Below are 24461 nucleotides of genomic sequence, written 5' to 3'. Positions count from 1 at the left end.
GATGTTTTTCGTAAAGCGTTTCGCACTTTCGTTTATTGTTCGTCTTTCATTATTTCTAATCTTTCCACTATTGATTTAGATATAAGAATAAATTCTGAAAAGAAGAAATTAATTAACATCAATAAATTATAATAATAATATAAATAATAATAGTATTTTATTTATTAATTATAAATTATATTTATTTAAATAAATAACTAAATAGTAGTGTTTTAGAAATTTTCATTTATAAGATTCTTTCCATTTAACGTTAAAAGTTTTTGTAAATGAAATGATTGATTTGTTAATAAATTTTTATATTAAAAGATTCTTATTTTCAGAATAAACCTCAAACATAGAGAAATTTTTGTACAAAAATATTACCATAATTATTCTAATACTCGAAGTTATAATATAGATAAAACTACTTTAAATGAATTTATTTATAATTCGAGAAATATTTAAGGAAGTAAAGATATGATATATTTGTAGAGTAGAAATACGAAATTTTTGTGTAATGAACGTACAATTTTTGATAAATAAAACTATTTATACAGTAACAAATTAATACAGTGGTTCCTATAGCTACAAATCTTAGAGCCTTAGGGGGTTATAACATTCTTACAAAGGCGCCACGAAATGTCACAATTTTTATGGTTTTAATTCCATTTGCGACTTCTTATTCACTCGAAATGAAGTTTTTAGCAGTTTTTGTATCTCTAAAAAAATTTAATTGTAAGTATCGTGTGAAAATTAGAGTGAAGAAGAAAATTATACGATTTGAAAAATTAATCGGCACCCACCAGGCTTATCCATCCCACTAATTATTATAATTACTTGAATCAGTTCAATTACATTTTTTGTGAGAGATTAAAAATGTGTTTTATTTATTTTTATTCTGCAAAAAATTATTTGCTCTTTAACAAAGTTTATTCGTTAGAATTTGACATTAGGCGTCTTGGGAAAATCTGTATTCAACAAGGATTAAACCAATGTGGAAACCACTGGATGAATGTATTAAGATTACAATTAAAAGAATAAATTAAACGAATCGAATTTTTTTAGTATAATCCTAATATTAATAAATTTTATGCTCAAAATATTTCTATAATTATTTTAATCGTCAAAGTTGCGATGGAGGAAAAATTATTCTATAAAAATTTGCCCATCATTTATGAATTATCTGAAGAAAAAACAAAACCTTTTCTTTTAGATAAGAAACGCGAGATGTTAATATAACGAATGTGTAACAAACACAGTGCGTGCGTCGACGTGTAAACAACGCACGAAAGGCAAAGTAACCGCAATCACTTCGACCCTTATGGCTCGCGTAGAAGAGTAGTAGGAAGCAATCGGATGATCGCACAATAAAACACTGGCATAATGTTTCGTCCGGGTGGTTGAACACCGCAAATACATCTTTCGACCGCATGCTGGTCTATTTTGGAAAGGGGATGCTACGTTCCCCTAGACTTTCGAAACTGAGAAAAAGAGAAAGAAGAAGGGACAACGATGTTGGTGGTAGCCCTGACAGTATTCGCTCTCGTGCTTGAGGGACACCCGTAGGCGCCCTTCGTGGATTAGCTTCGCTACATTTCGTCCCTTCTGTCGGTGCGTATGTTCCATCGTTATGCATCTAAGTACTACTAAGTCGATAGTGTAAAGGCAAAGAATGATGTTCTTTGACGTTTGATTATAATCATTTTTGATATATGAAATAAAATTAAATATCTGCATTTTACAAAGATAATTCATATATTTACTTATTTTATATTCAAAAACAATGAAAAAAAAGAAAAAAATTGAAAAAAAAGATACGAATTTGACATGTGCCAAAAGAACAAACAGAAGTTTCAAGGACGAACCTGATTCTCGAGGTACTTAAATTTGTCGTCGCGTAAAGTTGCACGGACGAAACGAAAATTGCTTGAATTTCATTAAGTTTGGCAGCAATTACTTTTGATGACCGACACGCGAACGTAATTACGTTGGTGCAAGGGTCTGGAGGGAGAGAAGGGTAATAATTCGCTAATATCAATTTCAAATTTCAATTAGTATCATCTCGACATCCGCCTCTATCTCTGTTCCTGGACCCCACAGGAGCACGCCATGATCTAAAATTCAATTTGTCCCTTCGTACCCGAAGCCGCAAAGAGAGAGAGAGAGAGAGAGAGAGAGAGAGAGTTGAGTAGAAGAAGAGAGAGATATGTAGATATATATTGAGATAGCAAGAGGGGGATTGTTATAAAGAGGGGGCACGGGAACGAGATATGGATATGTATGTATATACATGGTGTCTGAAAAGACTCTAAAAATTTATACTTAACTTATATTCTTTCCATTTCTCTTTAGCTTCCTCATCAACGAGGTATTATCAAATCTTTTATCCCGACAAATTTAATAAATTCTGTATTAATGAGTCATTTCGATAAGAATTTTGTTATCCAAATTATTCATCTTGAAGTTTTAATATTGTATATATTTGTCGTTATTGAAAATAAAAATGAGCTTGTGAGGAATATAATTCGTAGGACGCTATAAAGACAAGATTAGACTAGAAAAAAGCGAATCCAGTTGGTATACGGTGGTATTCATTCTAAAGACACTCGCGTGCACGTTCTGTTATTATATAAAGTGAGATACGACCCTGTAGGCACGCGCATGCGCGACACACATGCCAACCCATTATAAATTGATAACTCCGCCGTTTATTAAGTTCTACGACCGATGCCCGCTTAGGCAAAGAGCCCTCTCTCTATGCTCTTGCTCTTCGCGTTCTACCTTTCCCTCTCTCGTTAGCAAAACTCCAACCTCCCACCACTACCGTTAGAGATACATACATTATTTATTTACGGGAGTTTACAATCCCTCTAATGGGGATCGGCGTAATCGGCCATCCAGCCATTCTCTCTTTCTCTCTCCCTCTCTCTCCCTCTCTCTCCCTCTCTCTATCTTTTTCTCTCTCACTCTCGAATCTCCACTCATCCTGTTCTTCCATTTTCTCAAACATTCACTCTTTGTCTTTTTCCTAATCATGTTTCAACTCCCCTATTTTGGAAAATCGCTCGTTCGTATAAGCCTTACTCTAAGATTTCCATTTCTTTTTTTTCCTGAGAGGGAAAAGAAGAGAGAAGGAAAAGGACTCTTTCTAATTTCTTACGGAACGTTACTTCTCGTAAATTCATCAAAATGAACGTTAATTTTTCTGAGAATTCTTCTACCATAAGAAAGAGAGAGAGAAAGAAAGAGAGAGAAAGAGGGAGAGAGAGAGAGAGAGAGATAGATAGATAGAGAAGAAGTCAATTAGAGAACCCGCATTGTTGCAGATTGGATCTGTTCACGCGCATCAAACGAACAACCATCAGCATCAACATCTTCAACAACAGCAACAGCAGCAGCAGCAACAACAGCAGCAGCAACAAACGCAGCAGTCGTTGCAGCAACAACAAACGTCGAGTCAATCGCAAGTGCCTGGTGGGGCAGGGGGTGGAGGGCCGGGGGGTGGGACGGTGGCCAGGGCCGGAGGAATGTTCTGCTACCACTGCCCCCCTGGTCTTCCGGCACCAAGACTTCCACCATCTTTGGAGTATCCCTTCGCACCGACTCATCCTTGTAAGTTCAATTCCTACATTATTTTATTCTTTCTCTTTATTTCACTTTCTTCTCGATCTAACATTTGAAATTACTCTAAATTCAAAAGAGATAATATGCTTGAAAAGCCAATGGCATTACTTCCATTGGATGTTATTTAATTCGATAAATATGAAAGTACGATTATTCACGATAAAATTTATATCGCAGGGGTTGACTTTGGAGTTTATGCGACTGTAGGAAGGAGTTTTACATTTTTCAAACGGTTCGAGTCTCGTACGCATATTCCACCATCCCTCTTAATTCTCCCAAGAGTGTCTCGACTGTTCTGTAAAAATATGACTTTTCAATGGCGATTTAAAGGAGACTCGAAGGATATGATGTTGATGATAAATTATGCAAGATGATAGAAGAATATTAGAGGAGAGAAAATCGCGTTGGAAAGTAGAGAATGAATGTCTTGTTTTGTAGGTATGCATGTATATGTTATATATATATATATATATATATATATATACACATATACGTGAGAGAGGGAGAGGGAGCGTGAAAGAGTGAAGAGGATAGTGTTACCGGATTGATTGTGCGGCACTTGCTCTGGCGGAACACATCGATGAAGTTACATTACCGACTAGACCGAGTTACGCAAAGTGGACGCTACAAACTGGACGGTCGCTAAACTTAATTTGCACTTCGAACCAACTTCCGGTTAAACCGCGTCTCGACTGTAAAGCCGCCTGCCTGACGAAACTTCGTCAGTAGTTTGCTTATTCACTGATCGTTTTCCAAGTCGAATTCCATCTTACTACGAATAAACTCGAAAACTCAAAGTCGTTTTACTTTCTCTTTTGACTTGAGAAAAAAGAAAGAGATAGATAGATAGATAGATAGATAGAGAGAGTTTATTGGAAAAACTGAGCAACGAAAAAGTGGCGCGATACTGTAATCGAGTTATCCTTAGAAAAGGATGTTACTTTCTCGAGTTAATTATTTATGCTATTGCAGCTGTGATTTTGAAACTTTCGAATAATCCGATTTGAACGTAATCGAGGAATAGTATATGATATCTATAAACCAATAAACTTAAGCATAATAAATGAATTAAGTCGAATATAATGAACAAATGTAATGTTAGGAAGTGAATGAAAATTGATATCTAATAAAACTCAAATGTAAAGATTGAAAGTAACGAATTAGATGTTAGTTTAGAAAGAGGGTTGTATGTAGTACATGAGAAATATTATTTTCTCGTGCAGAGTCGTTTTAAAATAGAACTTTAGAAGGTTTTCGATGGAGCGTCAGTACCGTATGCGGTGGATGATTGAACAAATGACCTCGGCAGAGAGAGAGAGAGAGAGAGAAGGGGAAAGGAGGGTGGTGGGTGTCCTCAGGGACGTCCGGGCACCCTTCCAACTCCCTGATCCCCCCGTAGCCAATGCTCCAGACCCCTCTTTGCCCCCCGTTGGGATAAACAGATTAGGTAACTACGTGATAAGTCGGTAAGTGGGTTCACTCCGGCCCACGGTCCAGACCCACCGACATTCGCTCTAACATCTAACTACCTCGTTAGTGTCATTAGTAATGGTCGGGGTGTCATTAGATTTAGTTCTACGTGTAGTTTTTCTATGGAGCATTCTCCTCTCTTTTTCTTTATGTCTTTCTACCTCTCTCTCTTATTCGAGAAGAGAATGTTGTTCGCAATAGTTTCTTGATAGAAGTCGTGACTTGCAAGGAATCTTCGAAGACCTATTTGATTTTTTCAATTCGAATTAACGTGATTAGTTTCTAAATTCTTAGGTAGATCGTTGGTTGAAAAATCTCTTGGATGGTAGAAAGGTACCAACTAAGTAACTCAAAATCTAATTTTTGATGAAGTAAAAGAAAAGAGGCATAAAAGTGGATGAGGCTGGTAAATAAATGTACTGGTGTCCCAAACTGAAATCCACTCAAGATCTTAGATTAGAGTCGGGCGAAGGTAAAGCTGGGATCCAGACAACTCATACAACTCATCGAGAGTCGGCTTAATCCAATTTATTAGTATACCCGGAGTCCCGAACGGAGTCGGCTCTTGCCAACGACTTTTGCACTTGCGCGCACTCCTACACATTCTCTCTCTCTCTCTCTCCCTCTCTCTTTCTCTCTTATTCGTCGTCTACTTGACGGTATTTTCTTTCAACGAGAAATAACTTAGATAACTTGGATCAAACATTTTTTATAGAGTCGTACAATTTTGCAGATTTATTTTTTTCTTTTCTTTTTTTTTTACCTCTTCATATTACCTATCAGTTTTCTTATTCTGTACTAATATGATTTATCCCATAGTCAACGGAAAACAAAAGGTTAGGTAATTCTTGGGGAACGATAAAAAAGAAGACGAATAATCGTAGTTGCACGTGACCACCCAACGACAATCCTTTTTATTCACGTCGAGTTCTATTCAAGCGTCGTCGAGTTTACGCGTGGCTACGTTTTCATTATGCTTCATGCAATGACTTATCCTGGTCGGCAGACAAATATCTTTTTTAATTTCAGAAAAAGAAACAAAATAATCAAATATCAAAGCAGATATGATGATATAATATTGAAAAATATTTTGACCTCGTATTGCAGGTGAAAATATTCTACAAGGGTGATTGGATGAGTTATTTCTCTCTTTTTTTCTCTGTTTGCTCCTGAAATTTCGATCCTTAATACGGCAACAATTTGATTGATACTTTATCGAATCTATTTTCACGTATGATATAAAAATCTCAAATCTCCTTTTTTTTATATATAAATATGTTGATGTTACCAGTAAACACTTTATGTTTTCCCAAAAATATTAATTATTTCGAGTAAAACTTAGGGTTTTCACGATTTAACCGAATTATGCAATTTAACACTGACATATACATTAACGAGAACTTTTAATGCAGATTTACAATTATTAAAAAATCAAGAAACATGTGAAATTTGTTGAATTTTGTTCAATATTTAAAATCATTATAATCTTTTTGGTAACATGTTTCGGTAAGTTTTATTTTCATCTAATCGCAAAGTGGCTTTATTGTCCTGTAATTTTATCATACCGAAAATGAAGATAACTAACGTAAGAGAGAGAAAGAGAGAGAAAGAGAAAGAAATAGAAAGATAAAGAGAAGAGAGAAGAGAGAACGAAATACCATGAATTTTTATGAGTTTAGGAAATTAATTTGTGTTTTTCGTTAAGCTTTGGCTTAGCGCCGTGGTAATTAATTGCGCTGATTGCTTTGCATCATTGATGAGCGGTTCCGGGTTTCGTAATATCCATTCTCTCTCCCTCTTTCTCTTCTACCTATACTCGCTAATGTTTCTACCTCTCATTCTCTTCTATTCGTGTTTCTATATATCTGTAGGTACGCTCGAAGCTTTCGGTAAATCGCGTATTTTGGATTTCCGCGCTATACAACACAACCCTTTCGTGTAATCGTCTGGAAAATCTAAAATTGAAATTGATCGGGGGAACAACGTTTCTCTATAGATATTAACGAGGAGAAACATGTATCACTTTTTAATTAATCCCTTTGATAATCGGATCGATCACTTCCATATAAATATCTAGTACATACATACATACATATATGAGTCGTTTCTTTTTTAAATAGTATAAGTCGAATATTGAACAAAAATTTCTTAAAACTAGTTTTATTTAAATTTAATTTAATTTTCATTGTATTTTTAATGACAAAACCAATAGAGTACAATATCCTTTAACGAATTCGTTATACAAAGTTTCATTTAAAAATGTAAATGCATAAATGTTTCTTTATTTGAAAGTGATATAATTTGCAGCCCCAAAAAAACTCCTGTTTTTCTATAATATTTTTATTAATTATTATCGGGTAGTAAAATTTATCTCAAAATAAGAATTAATAGACTTATACCACTTTATAAACAAATAGTTCATATAATATAGATAAATAAAAATGATCCGTTTATTTTTTGATTTCAGATACCAGTTATTCGGCTTATCATCCAGCTTTGCACGGAGTCGGTGAGGATTCTTTCGTAAGAAGAAAGCAACGAAGGAATAGAACGACCTTCACTCTCCAACAATTAGAGGAACTCGAATCAGCCTTTGCACAGACTCACTATCCAGACGTCTTTACGAGGGAAGATCTAGCGATGAAGATCAACCTTACGGAAGCAAGAGTCCAGGTGAGTTTTTTCTTTTAAAATTGTTTTTACAACAAAACAAACAAAAATAGAATGTTAAGTGTAGCAATTAATTCAGTGCCTTGAGATTAAATTCATTGTATCAAAATCGGCATCTTTTTTTCGTCGAGATATTCAGCAGTTACCTGATTGAGATGGATCAAAGTTATCGAAAATAATGAAAACTATTTCGAAAAATAACAGTTGCATACGATAATAAATTTCTTTAAAGGGCACCGAATTAATTGCTACACCTAATAAATGAAAAAAGAGTTTGGTAATTATGTCTTTGTTTATGGTGCACATAAGTACATACGTCCTTTGTAATTTTATTTCCATAACCGTGTCAGCGCGAGTCGAAAGAGGAAGAGAGAGAGAGAGAATTATAGGAAGAAGCAAGCGAGAGTCGCACCCCTTAGCCCCATGAGGCATACTGACACCCTCGACCTGACGTAATCTCCTGACAGAGTAAGCCGGTAATCTCTGGGATTACTTTGTATTCGCGGCAACGTCCTACCAGCCATATTTACTCCCGCCGCGATAATTCGCTCGGAGAATCCACGCAACAGCACCGATTCCCATTTAGAAAATCCTTTTGCCTTTCCCAGATAGATTGATGTTTTTTCCTACCTTCTCAGTATATTACCATATACTTTAGCGTGGTCAGTTTGTTTTCTTTTTATTTATTCATTGAAATCGGAATAATGGGATAATCGAATTTGTTTTAACACGCGATAAACTGTGAACAGCAATGATTGTTTATTCTTACAATTAATGGATTATAGTTGTCAAAAAATCAATAAATTATACATCGAATAAGGACGCGTCAAAATTGCACATTAACACAAATAATTTAAAGTGAAAAGTAATAAATTTGCTAATAAGACAATTATTAATCGTTGTTAATCATTTTCATTCTTGTTACAAATAAAAATTAAAAAAATAGAGTAACTATGAATAAAGTTAATTGATATTTATATATATATATGGAAATTATTATTGTAAATATTAGTGATTAAAATTCTATTTAGTGACTAGGTACGTTAAAGCAATATTAATGAAAATGGTGCTAACCTTCTTACAGTTTTTATCATATACTATTACATATTTTGTATAATTTTAGCCTTATTTTCCTACTAACGAAATCCATTTTAATTCAACTTATTTTCAACTTAGTAGCAACCGAATGCATTGTTAGGGGGGACCACGGTGTTGTATAACAAATAAATTCCAATGAAATAAGTACATTATTATTACTCATGAAACGTTAATAATTTATTATTATATAAGCTTATAATAATAATAAAAATTTTATACTGGCCTACAGGTTACGACCTTTCGAAAATTCTGTGGTAGTTTAATATGTTAAAAGGATCGAGAATAGATATTTCCTAAAAAAGATTTTCTCTTGCGTCAATTTAATATGCATTGTACAGGGGAGGCTAAAAGCCGAGAGGTAGATCCGATAGAAGTATATACAATAGACGAGATAAAGAGAGAGAAAGCGAAAGATAGATGGAGAGAAAGAGAGAGAGAGAGAGAGAGAGAGAGGGAGAGAGAAAGAGAGAGACGGAGATAGAGGCAGCCATGACGTAATTACGGCGCAGACTCATTGTTTCATTAGCAAAGACAAAGGGAATCTGGAATAATGGACAAATAGGCGCGTTTATGTAGTGCCTGTCCTCCTCTTCTACTCCAATTAGTACCTCCTAGGGGGTGGAGGGGGACTTCTGCATCGTTGAGGCACGTTCTAAAGCGCTCGAATCGCGTACACGAATAACCATTGCACACTCTCGCGCCCAGCATTTATTCAACCTTGCATCGCTAGTTACGCTTAGCCTTATCCCCATCATACGTCTGTGTTTATGTGTGTGTTTGTGTATGTGCCGTATTTGTCTCATTCTTTCTTTTTTTCATCGTATACGAAGTATAAACAAATGGAATAGGAATCTGATTAATTAAATTTATTTAAAAAAAAATATAATATTTTTCTAATACAAAAATATGGAAACACGAAGATAGAAGTTCATTTTTAGAGCTTATTTGAATAATTTCATAATTATGTTACAATTAAATAATATGAAAGAAGGTGAAAAATTAGAAGATCTGTACAAATTTGTGGACGATGATTTGAATACCTAGTTGACAGAATTTGAATGATTATTTTTTATTTTTAATTCAAAAAGAAAAACGAAACATCATTCGTAAAAAAATGTAATGTCGGTAAGAGCCGCAATAATCACAGTACACTTTTGGGTTCAGGATTTATTCAACTTTTTATCAGTCCAAAAAAATAGTAGTTCGGCCATAAAACTCGTTTAAACTTTAATGATAATGCACTTAATAGGAGTATAACTAGTTATGTCAAATTCCTACGACTCTGGCGTCAAAATCACGTCTTATTAAATTTTTTTTTTAATGAAAAGGGATACCACTGATACTTTTGAAGACTCACGAATATTAATAAATAACCATCGTGCTTTTAAAAAAAAATATATTTATATTTTAATATCATTTGAAAATATGGTTTTAACTGAAAATATTTTTAAGCTCGAGTCTCTGTTATCTGAGGTCACTAGTTAAAGGTTAAGTAATTTCGTAATAATGTCATAATTAAATGGTATACGAAAGATGTAAAGAGAAAGATGCAAAAGTTATATGATCAATGAAAATATGCAGATGGGTTCTTAACGAGTCAAAGATTTGCACGGTAAGCGCTGAAAGATTAAATACCTCAGTGGATACGGAAAGAGTCAAGCCGTGGCCATTACCGACATATTTCGGATTAAATTCGTATTGAAAAGGGATGAAGAAGAACGCGCGTAAGAAATAGAAGAGAAAGAGAGAAAGAAAGAAGTATATACGAAGGAGTACAAGAGGGAGAGAAAGAGAGAAAGAGAGAAAGAACGAAACGCTCTACGCTGCGAGGTAGTCTCGAGGGAACCACGGCTTTGTTCCCAGCTATTACTCGCCCCCGCAACCCTTAGGATATTATTATATCTCCCCGTCTGCCAGCATAGCTACCCACTCTTCTCGTACCACCACCACCACCACCTCTATTCTACCTCTTCCTTCTCTTTTCGAGACCGTGCTTGCCTTCGAAACCGCACCGGCCTCCTGTAGAACCGAGCTCATCGTATTTATTTTATTAAACCATTTCCCAAGCCTCTCTCTCTCTCTCCCTACTACTTTCGAGCTACCCCCCACACCCACCTTCCGACGAAACTTTTGCCGTTGGTGGTAGTAGTAGTAATAGTAGGAAGGATAGTAATTTCGAAGACTCCTTCTTCATCCTCGAGGCATAGAATTTTTATACCCGCCAAGGATCGATTCGATATTCGCGTTTACCCTATTTCACACTTAACATTCTCCTCTCTTATCCTCTTTTCGAGATACCATTCTCGATATTTATCGATCGTTTAAAAAGCCATGAGACGCGATTTACGATCAGCTTTAAATTTGCTTACTTTCACGTATACACCTATAATATATAATATGTACGTCATCTATACATACATATATGTATACATTGTACATAGATACATTTGTACAGTGAGTCACAGGAGTATTTGTATACCTACTGTCAATTTTAAACAAGGAATATTATCTTATAATATTAGGTACAGAAATTAATATGGTTCTTTGAATAAATATTTTAATTTGTTTTATAAAGACACCGAATTAATTTTTACAACCTAATCTAATATTTCAAAATTCTTGTACACAGAAACATATTTTAGGATAATGGAACTTTTAAATGGATATCCATTTTACTACAAAAGAGTATTTTATTTGATATGACTAATAAGAACATTGATCTGACAAGATACGCCCAATTGTCGTTAAAAATTGATCCAAAAGATGGCCAATTTGGTGCAATATATTCAATATCAAGGCATCGAATTAAACTTTGCATCTAATATTTATTTTCATCACGAGACAATGCAAGAACGAAAATAAAAAGAAAATAATATGTAGACGTCGAGAGAATGAGAAGAGCGTCATTATGTTATAAGAGAGAAATAAAAAAATAAATAAAATAAACAAAGGATGACAAAAAAATAAAATAAGCAACGACGAGGAAACTGAGAAAAAAAGAGAGAGAGAAAGAGAGAGAAAGAGTACGGCTAGGTATAATAAAGTCTATTTCAGTTGGTATTATGTCAAGTTAGTCTCGTTAGCGGAACTCGAGCTTTTTAAAAAGCACTCGAGGGCAGTGCTTGCTGTTGGCTCGTTGAACATGCACGACGGAAAAGAGTACCTTGACAATCTTCTCCATGCACGTTCCTGCCTCAGAATGCCACCCGGTACATGCAATTATCCTTGCACATTCGCGAACAAGATGAGAAAACGTAGGCCCCCTTGCTTCTAACTTTTTCTTTCTTTTGTTTTTCTCATTTTTCTCTATGTTCTTTTTCCCTTGTACCGCCCCCTGCCTCTTTCCCAACTCCCACCGACAACGCCGAGCAGTCGACGAAACTCAAGCTTGTTGACTTTATTTGAACGTCATTATTAAATTTTGAATTAGGTTTACAAGCATAAATGGAAGCGATTTGAGTTGAGGAGTCCCTGTGTAAATCCTGTAGCGTGTAAATTTTCGTTAATAAATGAAACGTTTTTATTCGTCGACGCCAATTGAAGTTGAGAATATGCATTTTTACGTGTATGCATTTAATATACGTTATAATGTGCGTATATACATATATACATATATAAATCACATACATATGTGATTTGCCATTTTAACGAGGAAATTACTCGAAAGCATAAATAATAAAGGCTTCCAGTGGAATTAATGGTAAAAGTGAAAAATACGCGGATATTTTTGCAGGTTTGGTTTCAAAATCGTCGAGCAAAATGGCGGAAAAGCGAACGACTGAAAGAGGAACAGAGGAAGCGAGAGGGTGGAAATGGTGGTGCTGGAGGAACAGGAGGAGGAGGTACGGGGGGAGGGGGCGCTGGAAGCGGTGGAGCCTTGGAAACCTCAGGATTGGCACCACCAGCTTCTTCATCCGCTGGTCCTAGTCCTACTGGTCACGATCCTGAAGGTATATAAAAATAATATACCACAAAAATGTACATACTTATATACTTACATATTGTACATAAATTTCCTTGACAAGTAATAGATTTTAAAAAAGTAAAGATAAAAAATGATACTATAATTCTACGTCTTATTTACGCAATAATATGATTGTTGTTTTATGATAGGTTATTATGAAATAGGAAATTTTGATTGAGAGAATCCTTTTTACAATTATTATTAATATATTATTATAATCTTTTATTGTTTCCATTCAAGCAACCATCTATATTTCTGATCGAAAAAGAAAAATAATTGTATTCACTTTTTACATATTACAATTGCAAAAGCATCTAGTATTATTTTATATAACTTTAAACGAGGAATATATTCTACACAAAAATCGTTTTCTGTTGTTCTTGCATAAAGCACAAAATAAAAAAGAAGTCAGAAAAGATATGTAAAAGTTGACTGATGATGATCCAGGTACTACGAGTAGTAGTGCTGCTGATGCTGAGGACGTAGGTCCAGAGGGTGCAGGTGGTTCAAGAAGCCCAAGTACAACATCCGCCTCGGTCAGTCCCCGGCCCCAGCCGAGTCAGCCGTCCCTGGGTGGCGTCTCAACGCCACCACCGACCCCTATAAGGGCGCCGCCACCACCGCCAAGCACCATAGGGGGCTTGGGACCACCCGCTGAGAGGTAAGCTTTTAGCTTCGTTTGTATTTACGTCTTTAGGAAATATCTACCTCTCTTTTCTCTTTTCCTCCTCACTTGATCTTCCTCTACTAGACTCCTTCCATCTTCCTCTTTCTCTCCTCCTCCCTCCTTCCCTCTCTCTTCCTCTACGAGTTCTTCTTTCTCATCCTACTCCGAGTTTTCCTTTCCTCCTCGTTTATTTTTCGTTCCTCACGAATCCCCACGATTTCAACATACAAGCACCGCTGAACACGTCACCCGGATGCTGGATACGCGCCATTAAACTACCCCCTTGAAGCCCCCAACACTCTCCCCCTTTCTTCATCCTCCCATTCGCAATGTTCGTTCTCTCTCATCGTAGACTAAGCGTTTCACTTCCTCTCATCTTTCTTCAACTCCAAGCCACTCGTATAATCGCGATAATCGTCGGCTCGTTAAATCTCGCTGGTTTACACACATGCGAGCTAATCTTCTTTCTATGTAATGGATCGTTTCGCTGTGTTATACTTTTCGTCTTATAAGAGTTAGGTATATTATTACACGTACTTTCAAACATCGTCATGCCAAAATCTTTCAACGATTTCTCTTTTCTTTTTTTTTGTTATTCGAAATTCAATCCATTCATTCAAAAGGCAAAGGAACAGGCCAGTTGACAAATGATAAATCACGACAAAATTTCTACAAAGGAACTTGACGGAAATACTTATTCAAACAAATGATCATTTTCAGAGGAATAAAAGGAAATAAATCTTCTATTTCTCTTTCTCTCTTTAAAATGTTAATTTTCCTGTATTACATATTTCACGTAAAAGTGAATTAGCGTAAACAGTCAAGAGGAACAATGTCGGTTTAATAATGACAAAAAAACAAAGCTGGATATTTATTTTTAGCTTATTTTATTTAACTTTAAAAAGAGGGAAAGGATTCTCAAATGCATTTTATAATTAAATCTTTTTTCGTTTATACTTGTCAAAAGCACAAAACAATCGTACACTGATGGCAAGAAGATGAGAGAAGAATGAAATAAAAGAAGATGAGAAAGAAACTAAAGAAAGAGACAAAGGAAGAATAAGAGGAAGGATGAGGTAAAAGGAAAGGAGACAAAGAGAGAAAGAGAGAAAGAGAGAAAGAGAGAAAGAGAGAAAGAAAGAGAGAGAGAGAGTAAATCCGTCGGTTGTTCTACGTAATCCCAAAGACGAGTCTCCTCCATTGCATTGAGCCTAGGAAAAGGTAAGAACAATGTCGAAAATGTAGACACGTAGAGTACATTCGTACGAGTTAGATGGAATACAAGATGGAAGAAAAGGAGAGTATTCGTATTTGTATCCGTATTCGTGTGTATATGGTATATGCACGTAGAAGAAGGGTATGGGCTCGAGGAGGTGGATGTGGGAGAGGTTGCGGAGGAAGAGGAGGAGAGAACGGTGGAGAGACGGTGGAGGTTGGAAAGGTACTCCTTCGCCGCCTCCGCAGTTGTAATTTATTTAAAACCGCTCGCCGTAAATATATCCTCATCATTTATTCAGATGTACGGGAGCTTCTCGACTACAGGGGTGTAAGCTTTGCGTTCCTTCTTACCTTATACATATACATATATATCTACAAAGATACAACCGCCGTGTATATCTATGAGGATGGTTCTCCTTCGCTTCTCTATCTTTGTATTTATCTCTCTCTCTCTTTCTCTTTACTTTCTTTGTTCACTTTCAGAGTAGTATTTCTATTCTCTTGTCGTCAATTTAAATCACTTGCAAGTTTGACGTTTTGACATTTTCAAGGCATCGAAAATTTTAACAAATTGCGTACGGGTCACGCGAAAATTCCCCTTAAAATAGTAAAACCATACGTTGATGCCGGGTTACGACATATCTTGTTTTGTTGCTTTCTCGTAACCGCGTATCGACGACTCGACGAATTTCGAATAATTCGATTAAATTAAATTCAATTTGAGTAAATGAACCAATGAATATATATAGTAATATTTAGGAATTTATAAGTATCAATGATAGAAGTACTTCTGTGGATTGTTCTATTAAACTTTCCGACGCGCTTCGAAATTTGCGGGCTTCGTAAGTACGTCGGGCAAACAGACCACTGTGTTGATCAAAGTTTTTTTCATTGTAAATTTACGAAATCATATTTGTATATGAATTCCATATGTTCTATCTAGATTTATATTCCCACGAATAGTTGTATAAATTCATCGATTTAGTATATCATTTCCAGCGCTCTAAACGTGAATAGGAAATCAACAAGGAATCTCGTGGATGATACGCGGTATATACGCGAACGAAATTAGTTTGGTGTATGCTCGAAAGGCAAGCGAGCGCACGTAAGCAAGGTGCACGGTAGGCTACGCGGCTAATTGCCGCTAATTATCGCGCTTACAGGCAGTACGATACCCCTTCCCTCCTTCTCTTTCTCTATCTCTCTTGGACGTATTAGCAACGTCACTAGGAACCATTACCAGCAACAGCAGCATCATTCAGCACCACTACTACCACCCTTGCAGATCCCCTCTCTTCGTTCTCGCGGTTTCCCTCTCCTTTCGTCCTTTCCACCACCAACAGCATCGCGTCGGCCTACCTAAAATCCGCTCTCGGCTAAAGGATTCTACAGGAGTCAGACCGCCTTTCCCACTTCCTTCTAAATTCCACCTCCAGAGTACTATCCGACCAGCAGAATACCGTTAGCTAGCAAAATCTTCTCTCCATCTCACTCTTTCTCTTTCTCTTTCTCTCTCTATTTCCTACTCTTCTACGAACTCTGGAAATTACCACTTCCCTTTGCCCGCACAGCTCTTTCGCCCGAAGCTCGTTACATTAATTAAACAATATTTGCGATTAATATTTGAGATAATCATCAGCGCCTCAAAGGAGTCTTCTCTCGAAGGATGCGGAACATCGCACGTGTTAATCGGGTTAGCGCTTCCACGGGCTATTTCTCTCCCTGTCTTTCTCTCTATTTCTAATCCGAAATTACCTTTTCAATCGGATCCTTTTACTTGAAAAAAAAAGAAAACGTTATTAATTACTTTTTCGCTTACATACGATGATTTAGATTGGTTTTTTTCCTTTGTTTTTCCAGCACTCCTGGATTAGGAGCAGGCTTTAGGCCAGTGGAACCACCGACCTCGCTTTTCTTCTCGCCACACTTAGCTGCACAATTTTCACCGCCACTCTTTGGTAGTAAAGTCGTAAGCAGCACACCAACATCGTTGACCTCTACGACACCTTCCCTCTGGAGTACGAGCGATCATCGACCGGGTAGCTTGCAAGAAATGTTGTCTTGGTCACCAGCAGGCTGGCCAGGTTCATTATGTGGCTGCTGCAAACCTGGTACGGGTGATCTTCATCGTAGCAGCAGTCTTGCTGAATTGAGAAGAAAAGCTCAGGAACACTCGACAGCCTCAGCATTGTTAGGCGGACTAGCTGGTTTTCCTGGTGGTTTACCCTTGCCCTTACATCTACCCTTACTGCCACCTCTCTTAGGTCTATCCAGAAGACCTGAGAATCATCATCATCATCTACCAAGCGTCGCCCATCAGATTCAACCGACGACGAAAGAGGATCCCTAGGATCATCTGATCGTAGCTCTTTCTTTGAATCTAATATATCCTACCTACGTTTTCTTGATAACTCGAACCAACTTAGCGATTTGTCGGATAACGTCGGGTTTTTCACTCGGAATTTTATCGAATTTTTGCCAAATGCGATGAATTACGTCGTTGGTACATTTTTGTGATTGTTCGAAAATACTTTAAAAGCACGCTCGAGATTTATATTATATAAATAGCGTCGATTTGCATTTATCCTCGAACCCCGTTAGCGTATTCTTTGTTTCTGTTCATATCTTTTCTTTCTCGTTAATTGCAAATGTAGATGCATTGTTAAAGTTATATAGATTAGGTGCGAAATCAAACTACGAGAACCTCCGAATCGTTTTCGTAATTTCCTGTCGTTCTGTGAAAACATTATCGGATTTATAGATTTTGTTCAAAAAGTAGACCACTCGTTTTGTGTTTATACGGGAAGTTATTTCGATTTTTATTCAAGCACAAAATCCGATATTTTCGCGACTAAACGCAATTGTACTTTGAATATTTTCTAACGATAGCAGATTAACGGTGATGTGTCTGAGTAGCCGTGTACTGTTTGCATTTGTCTGCTGGAACTATCGAAAAATTAGAGTACTCAAGTTTTTCGTAGAAAATTTCTAATGTTTTTTTTTATACTTACACGAAATAACCTTTGTTTAAACTCGTATCACCGTCCGTAAAGCAACAATGATACGACGACCAAAATAGAAACGAAGTATTATACGATGAAAAGATGAAATATTAGGTAGTCGTAAAAGTTTATTTAAAGTATAATTCAATTTTTTCTACACTTTGCAATAAAGTCAAATTCATTTGCGATTGTAATTAGTATGAACCAGCATTTCATCGATGTGACATTATTATATCTAATTGTGAATTTAGCGCAATCAAATTTTACGTAATAAAAAAATAAATAATAACGTTGATATATCACCGTATCTAATATTTTTAAATGATCGTTTGATAGAAGAATTTGTGACAGAATAACAAAATAATGAAACGAATATGTACGATAAAAATGAAAAAGAAGTAAGAAGGAAGAGAATATCGTAGCGCTGCAAATGTGTCATATATTTGCTTTAAATTTTATTTAAGCAACGCAACAAATTGTTAATCTCTAAGAATTATCGACATGCGTTTGATACGCCGCATTATTTATGATGATTTCGAAATCGTACGATAAACTCGAGTACTGGAAAAATTCAAAAAATGTAGTCTTGTCGAAAAAAAAGAAACAAGAAAAGCAATCAAAACAAACGGATCGAAGTTAAAACGTTTGATTTGATTCATACGACTACTCGTATCATGCCTTAATAAAAAGAGAGAGAAAAAGAGAAAGAAAAATAAGCGATGATCTTTGTCGATGAACGATATAAAAGTGAAACGAAAAAAAAAAGAGAGGAATACCTCTTAGCCGTTATTCTGAATTTCGTGAGTACAGCGTAGAGGCCAAAAAGGAATACGTAGCTAACCCATAGAGACGTGTATATTACCTCCTGATTAAGTGTCAGTGCTAATTAAAGATAGTCTAAAGAAAAACTATGTTACGAGCTAGCGATTATTATGTAGTGTATGAACCTGTGGTAGTGAGATATTCGAATAAACTTGTTCTCTCGTGATAAATTGAAAGTTTATGCCTTCTATCTGTCATTTCTCGTGTTTATCTGAAAGCTCATACACCCCGACTATCCATATTGTGTTATTACTTCAAAACATTTGCGTATACGAAACGCTCGTTATATCATTTCCAAAGACAAATTATTATTCCAATCAACACTCTACAAAATGGATCCTATCGACTACATCAGATTTCCAATTTCCCATCGTATTACTTTATTTATTTTCATTTTTATTTTCTTTTATTTCAACGAACTTTAACATTAGATATTCGCTATAATTTCGTATGAATTAAATATTTATATTATATATACATATATATAGAATAGATATAAACCCTTTGACTGTTGAAATCGTCGAGTTAAATTTATGTTCCACGATTTCTTGAGTGAGTAGTAATGCTCGACTTTTGTCAGACGTACGCCATCGGGAAACACTCATACGTTCGTATAAACGTAAAATCTTTTGCGCATCGTTGAACAACATGAAAATGCGGAGAAGTTATAGCGATGTAGGAAAGAGGGAGTGAAAAAGGAGAGAAAGAAGGAAAAATGAGAAAGAGAGGAGTAGGAGGAGGAGGAACAAGGAGAATAAGTGGGAGAAATGGGGTATGGGAAAGAGGAAGGAGAGGAGAGGGGTGGGAGGAAGACGAAAAGAAGAAAGAACAGCAGAAGGGGTTGTTGGCAATCAATGCTTCTCATAAGGAAAGCTCGCCCTCTCTTATGGGATCAACCCTCTTGGAGAGTACGCGGAGGGGTTGCAGAGAGCGAGAAAGGAAAGGACGAAGGTGGAAGAGAGAAAGAGCGAAAGAGGGAGAGTGGGAAGAAAGGAGAGGAAGAGACGAGGGGTTGTCCTCGGCTCGACCAACCAGAGACAAGACGCCATTGATCGGCACGTGGCTCCGGGTTGGTTCAACGAATTCCACGAGGGTGGAGAGGGTAGTAGATTTCTGCTCGGAGGTGCGCCATCGTGATAGTAGTGGAAGTGGTGGAGTGAAGAAAGTGGTGGTACTCGTGTTGGTGGGGAGACATAGACCCGTTCTGCACACTCCGTTACACTTACTGGTAAACCGTATTAATCAACGACATCATGGTTTATCCCCATTCTTCCCCACCACCAGCACCACTATCAACACACGGCTCTATCGCTGAAGTAGTGTGAGTGCGGAGCGCGCGCGCGTGCTCGCGCACGCCTCGTCTGCTTCCACCTCCACAAACTCCATCAGAGTCTATAGCAAGACGCGTAGAGCTATGTAACCTCGTAGCACTCTGCAACACCGTGTATAATGTTGGATTTTGGGGGGATGGGAGATAAAGACGGGTAAGAAAGACGACGTTAGGAAAGAAAAAAGATAGAGAGACGAAGCTAAGGTGGAAACAAGGCGCCAAGTTACTTTGGGTGAAGCGATCGACGCTTAACGATGTCTCTCGATACTCCTTACGTGGCTACCTAGGATTCAACGAGCCATTACTACCCTTCTTCTTTTTCTTCTTCTTTTTCTTCTTCTTATGTTAGCCACGGCAAGGGGAAAATTCGAATGTCGATCTATACGTTTTTACCCTTTTCTACTTTCAAATCCTTACGATCTCTCTTAACCATGCTATGGCTGTGTCGTTTAAGAAAATCTTTATATCTCTCAGAAAGAAAGAGAGAAAAAGAATATATTTACGGTAGTCTATTCTTAAATATATAAACAATATGCATTTTGTATTTATGTTTGGTAATAAAAAATATAAAACGAACAATAAATCAGAATCCTTTTGAAAAGTAAATGCGATATTTCATGATAAAACAAACATTTGTTTCTCATTTAATCCCAATCCTCTCTCTCTCTCTCTCTCTTTCTCTCTATTCGTATGCAATTACACGATTGTGAATCAAGAGCGAAGATGAAATAGAGGGAGCTTTCACGATATCGCGAGATTCAACGGCAAGGAAGCGTAAAAGGTGGAAACCTCCTTGATGCCGGTAGACAGTGATTAATACCACAACGTCGTCTGGCGTCTTCCGCTTCTCTTTTCCGCCCACTGCTGCCGCATGCGTCGGGATGTTCCAAGAGAGACAAAGAGAGAGAGAAAGGGAGAGAGAAGGAGATAGTTTTCAGCTTGGCTCTCGTTCACTCCCCGAAGCGCCCTTCGTGGTAAAAGGTTTTACGAAATTCATTGTCAGGCAATTTGCATGTCAAAGCCAAACGGGAACACGCCCCCCGCGACTTACAACCTCCACAAAGAGGGAGGGGAGACCGTCTCTATCGCTTCTTCGTTACACCTTTTTCTTTTTCTCTCTCTCTCTCTCTCTCTCTTTCTATCTTCTTCGTTTCCGACATGATGGAATTACAAGAAAAATGGGGCCACTTTGCGGACAGACTGTGAAGTCCCCGAAAAAGTATAATTTTATTGGAAGGACAATATAGATTCTAGGTATTCGATAAATTTGATTTAATTTTCTTCAATTGTTGTTTGATTATAATCCTTATAAATCTGCGTCTAATATTATATATAATAATATTAATGCTTAATAATATTAATTAATAATTAAAATATTAATATGCCTAATATTATAATACTCCGCCTGCATGATCGCTGGGCGGATAGAGATCAGCGATCATGTTACCGGTCCTAAGCCCGGGAAAAGGAGGAAGGTTGTTGGATCAGGTTAGCTCCCTACCCAACGTAAAAAAAAAATTGCGGCTCATAGAAACGACACTCTGCCTTGTAATAGGACTGATCCACAGATAACGACCCATGCAAGGAAAAGGACAACGAAAAGGACAACGAATTAGCAGAATGGACAACAGAAGAATCGTCAGAATTGCACGGAATAAGTCACCAATTGGCCGCAGAAGTACGGGGCGCCCACGAAAACGATGGTGCGACAATTTAACAGTGCAATAGGCAGAAAAACGTCGTTACGAAACAGGCAACTTGCCTAAACTAAAGAATGAAGAAGAAGAAGAAGATAAATCTGCGCTACGATGTACAGTTAATGTGTATAAACAAGTTTTAGATTAAAAAGAGTAAGAGCTTTTATGAAAAAGTATTTGAAAGAGTATCGATCAAAATATTGCTGTGCTAACGATAATACGAAATACCTATCAGAAATAAAGAAGAGAGAAATCTCTTGGAAAGGATATCCGGTATAACGTCTTATAAAGGATAAAGCTTCACCGAGAAGACGAGAATGGAGAAAATTTATCGAGGTTGTCTGGCGAAACTAAGGGGATCAGAAACCGCAATGATTTTCAATTTTCGAATCCACTTCGATAGCCGTTCTTACTTGTCCTTCGTTTTCGATAGAGATATTGGTAGTCGTATATTACGTTCTTGATATGTAATATCTACAGGGTATGTATGTTCGAAAACTTTCTAATATTATTCCAAATCTAATAGAAAGATCTTTTTGCTAGCGGTTGAATGATTTTCAATCGAAAACGATTGGACGCTCGGTGTAAAACATAAATGCACATATATGCCTTCACACATACATAAATACATATGTAGATACATATATAGATAGATAGGTCATTTCGAGAAAGCAGAAACGGAACGGAATGAACCTGGTCTCGTTCGAAGGTAACGAGGTTTTCCTCGGTTGGTTAATTCACCGCGGATTGAATCGCGCGAAAACACGCGCACTAACGTAGTTTTCGACTAGTCTCCCCCTCTTCAACTCTCCCTCTTGCTCTCTTTCTCTTTATCACTCTCTCTCTCTCTCTCTATATATATATATATATATATATCTCTTTTCCTCTCTCGCTTTATCAATCTGTCCGCCGGAAGTACTGACTATGTTCACCGTTGTTGGATACACTCTGCACTTTGATCGGCACGGATTAATGATGAAAAAAATGCAGCCCCTCTATTAACGCGATCACTCAACGTGGTGTATATCAAACGACGTTTTTACGCAAAACTCCACTACTTCGTCCATGAAAAAGCATAGATAACATTTTTCAACGTACTCGCCATGATATAGAAATCTTCGTTTTTACAACGATTACTGATCCTTTGTTTCTTTTTTCTTCCCTTCTCTCTCTCTTTCCTTTTAGTTTTTTTTCTTTCTGAAAGAAAAAAATTGTTCGATTTATTAAACAACAGTCTGGCATAATAATATTTTCATTATGTCGAATCCTGAATATTACATTAGAAAGTTTAAACTTTTTCAACTTAAAAACGATAACAACGTGGATTTCGCGAAGTGGGAAAAGCTTGCGAGTTAAAGGAAAAAAGAAAGAGAGAGAGAGAGAGAGAAAGAAAGAAAAAAACACACGAAGGGGAAAGCGTTGAAAACGAACGGATTAACACGAACTTACATTTGTATACGTTAAATGTACTCGGAAATTTTCTAATGGAATTTCATCTCCACAGATGGAACTCTTTCCATCAATAGTAGCTTTATAAATAACATTTTATATTGCGCACATTACTAACATTTTATACGCATTCACTGCACTTTGATCTGCGGGCCATCCGATGGAAAAATGCAGCCTGTATAACTCTGTTATATCCTGCTATATGAACGTTTTTACGCAAAACGGTCAGAGAAAGCGCATGAAACAACGTAGATTACATATCAAACCAATACCGACTACGAGAATTTTTGTACTAAACTTTCGGACATTCAAATTACATGATCAAACGAATAATAGTTCGAAACAACTCGACGAGATTTTACCGATTATAATCAAAATTGTAACGTTTCTTATTATTTCCAAGATATCCAAACATTGAACTAACACACTATTCATCATTGTTGTATAAATGAGAATTAATGAGTTTATAAGATAATTAATGTGCAATATCATAATGATATTCCTCGTGATTATTTATTACTCATACTGTGTCTACGGATACGTCACGTATATTTTAATTTAATGATTTTTTCATTATATAACTCGAGAAATATTTTTATCGGTTTGCCGATCGAGTTGTTGCTCTAAATGAACCAATGGACACACGAACGGATAGTCGGACGGATGGTCGGACGAACACGAGAAAACCGAAAAAAAGATATCGATGAAAATAAAGTAATAAACTACCCCAAAGCGACGGTCCAGAGACATCACTGGGAAGCAGCAGGCTGGCCTTTTAGAGTTTGCCACCACTTCCGCAAAATTTATTAAGTGATTTATTTGATGTTTGCCCTCGCAACCGTACATACCGGGTGGTTATACGCGATAACGTTTTAATCCGAATATTTCTATCATTTAAATGAATTAAAATCCTTACTAATGAAAATTACACGATACCGAAGTTTTATCCATCGAAAACAAAAAGAAAATCAAGGACAATTGTATTTCTTTTTCTCTAAAATCTGTCGTCATATTGAATACACTTTATATTTTAATATATATATATACACATATTACATTTATATACCATTACATTTTTGATCGTTCATTTATTGCCACGTTGAGATAATTTCTCGTTTAGCAAATTACACGTATACAATAGAGAATAATTTAGAAGTAAAACAAAAATGCCAACAAATCTGAAACAAAAGTTTCTTCGATTAAGATAATCATATTTTCTTGCCATTCGAAGGATCACAAATATCAGAGTAAACAAAAAAAGAGGGTAATTGTTTTCAACGGTTAAGCTAGACTCACCCGGTAGGTGGGTATTATGGTAGGTGAGTTATCGAGCGAGCTTGAACACCACCACCATCCCTGTCCCTGGCATATCCCTTTGGTCTCCCTTTCTCGTGTATATACCCTGTGTGCTCGGCTGCATCATAGGCAGGCGCAGCCGAACGTCCGGCAATTATTCAGCAAATGTTATAAT

At 36.6% G+C, this 24461-nt stretch overlaps 1 protein-coding gene and 1 long non-coding RNA gene across 5 annotated transcripts in view; one reads left to right on the top strand and one right to left on the bottom strand.

The window, feature by feature from the left end:
* LOC122522831 overlaps nucleotides 1-31 on the bottom strand; it is a 1073-nt gene extending 1042 nt beyond the window's left edge. Inside the window, exon 1 of the long non-coding RNA XR_006305183.1 lies at nucleotides 1-31. This exon is cut by the window's left edge and continues 481 nt beyond it. This is a non-coding gene — a long non-coding RNA (uncharacterized LOC122522831).
* Nucleotides 1-18684, top strand: part of LOC122522812 (cone-rod homeobox protein) — a 33897-nt gene extending 15213 nt beyond the window's left edge. Inside the window, exons 2-7 of one of the 4 annotated variants that reach the window (XM_043644107.1) lie at nucleotides 1193-1590; nucleotides 3306-3591; nucleotides 7541-7746; nucleotides 12575-12791; nucleotides 13253-13466; nucleotides 16551-18684. In XM_043644107.1, the coding sequence (XP_043500042.1) occupies nucleotides 3507-3591; nucleotides 7541-7746; nucleotides 12575-12791; nucleotides 13253-13466; nucleotides 16551-17040 (1212 nt within the window). In that variant the 5' untranslated portion in view covers nucleotides 1193-1590; nucleotides 3306-3506 and the 3' untranslated portion in view covers nucleotides 17041-18684. Of the gene's footprint in view, nucleotides 1-1192; nucleotides 1997-3290; nucleotides 3592-7540; nucleotides 7747-12574; nucleotides 12792-13252; nucleotides 13467-16550 lie in introns of those variants that run through there. The other 3 variants (XM_043644098.1, XM_043644088.1, XM_043644115.1) reach the window with 3 other exon arrangements.
* Nucleotides 18685-24461: the final 5777 nt, after the last annotated feature.

Source organism: Polistes fuscatus, unplaced genomic scaffold, assembly GCF_010416935.1.
Source record: "Polistes fuscatus isolate 324 unplaced genomic scaffold, CU_Pfus_HIC Scaffold1, whole genome shotgun sequence".
NCBI classification, from domain to species: domain Eukaryota; kingdom Metazoa; phylum Arthropoda; class Insecta; order Hymenoptera; family Vespidae; genus Polistes; species Polistes fuscatus.
Note: the sequence above shows the minus strand (reverse complement) of the source record. Positions and strands in the feature narration are given on the sequence as shown.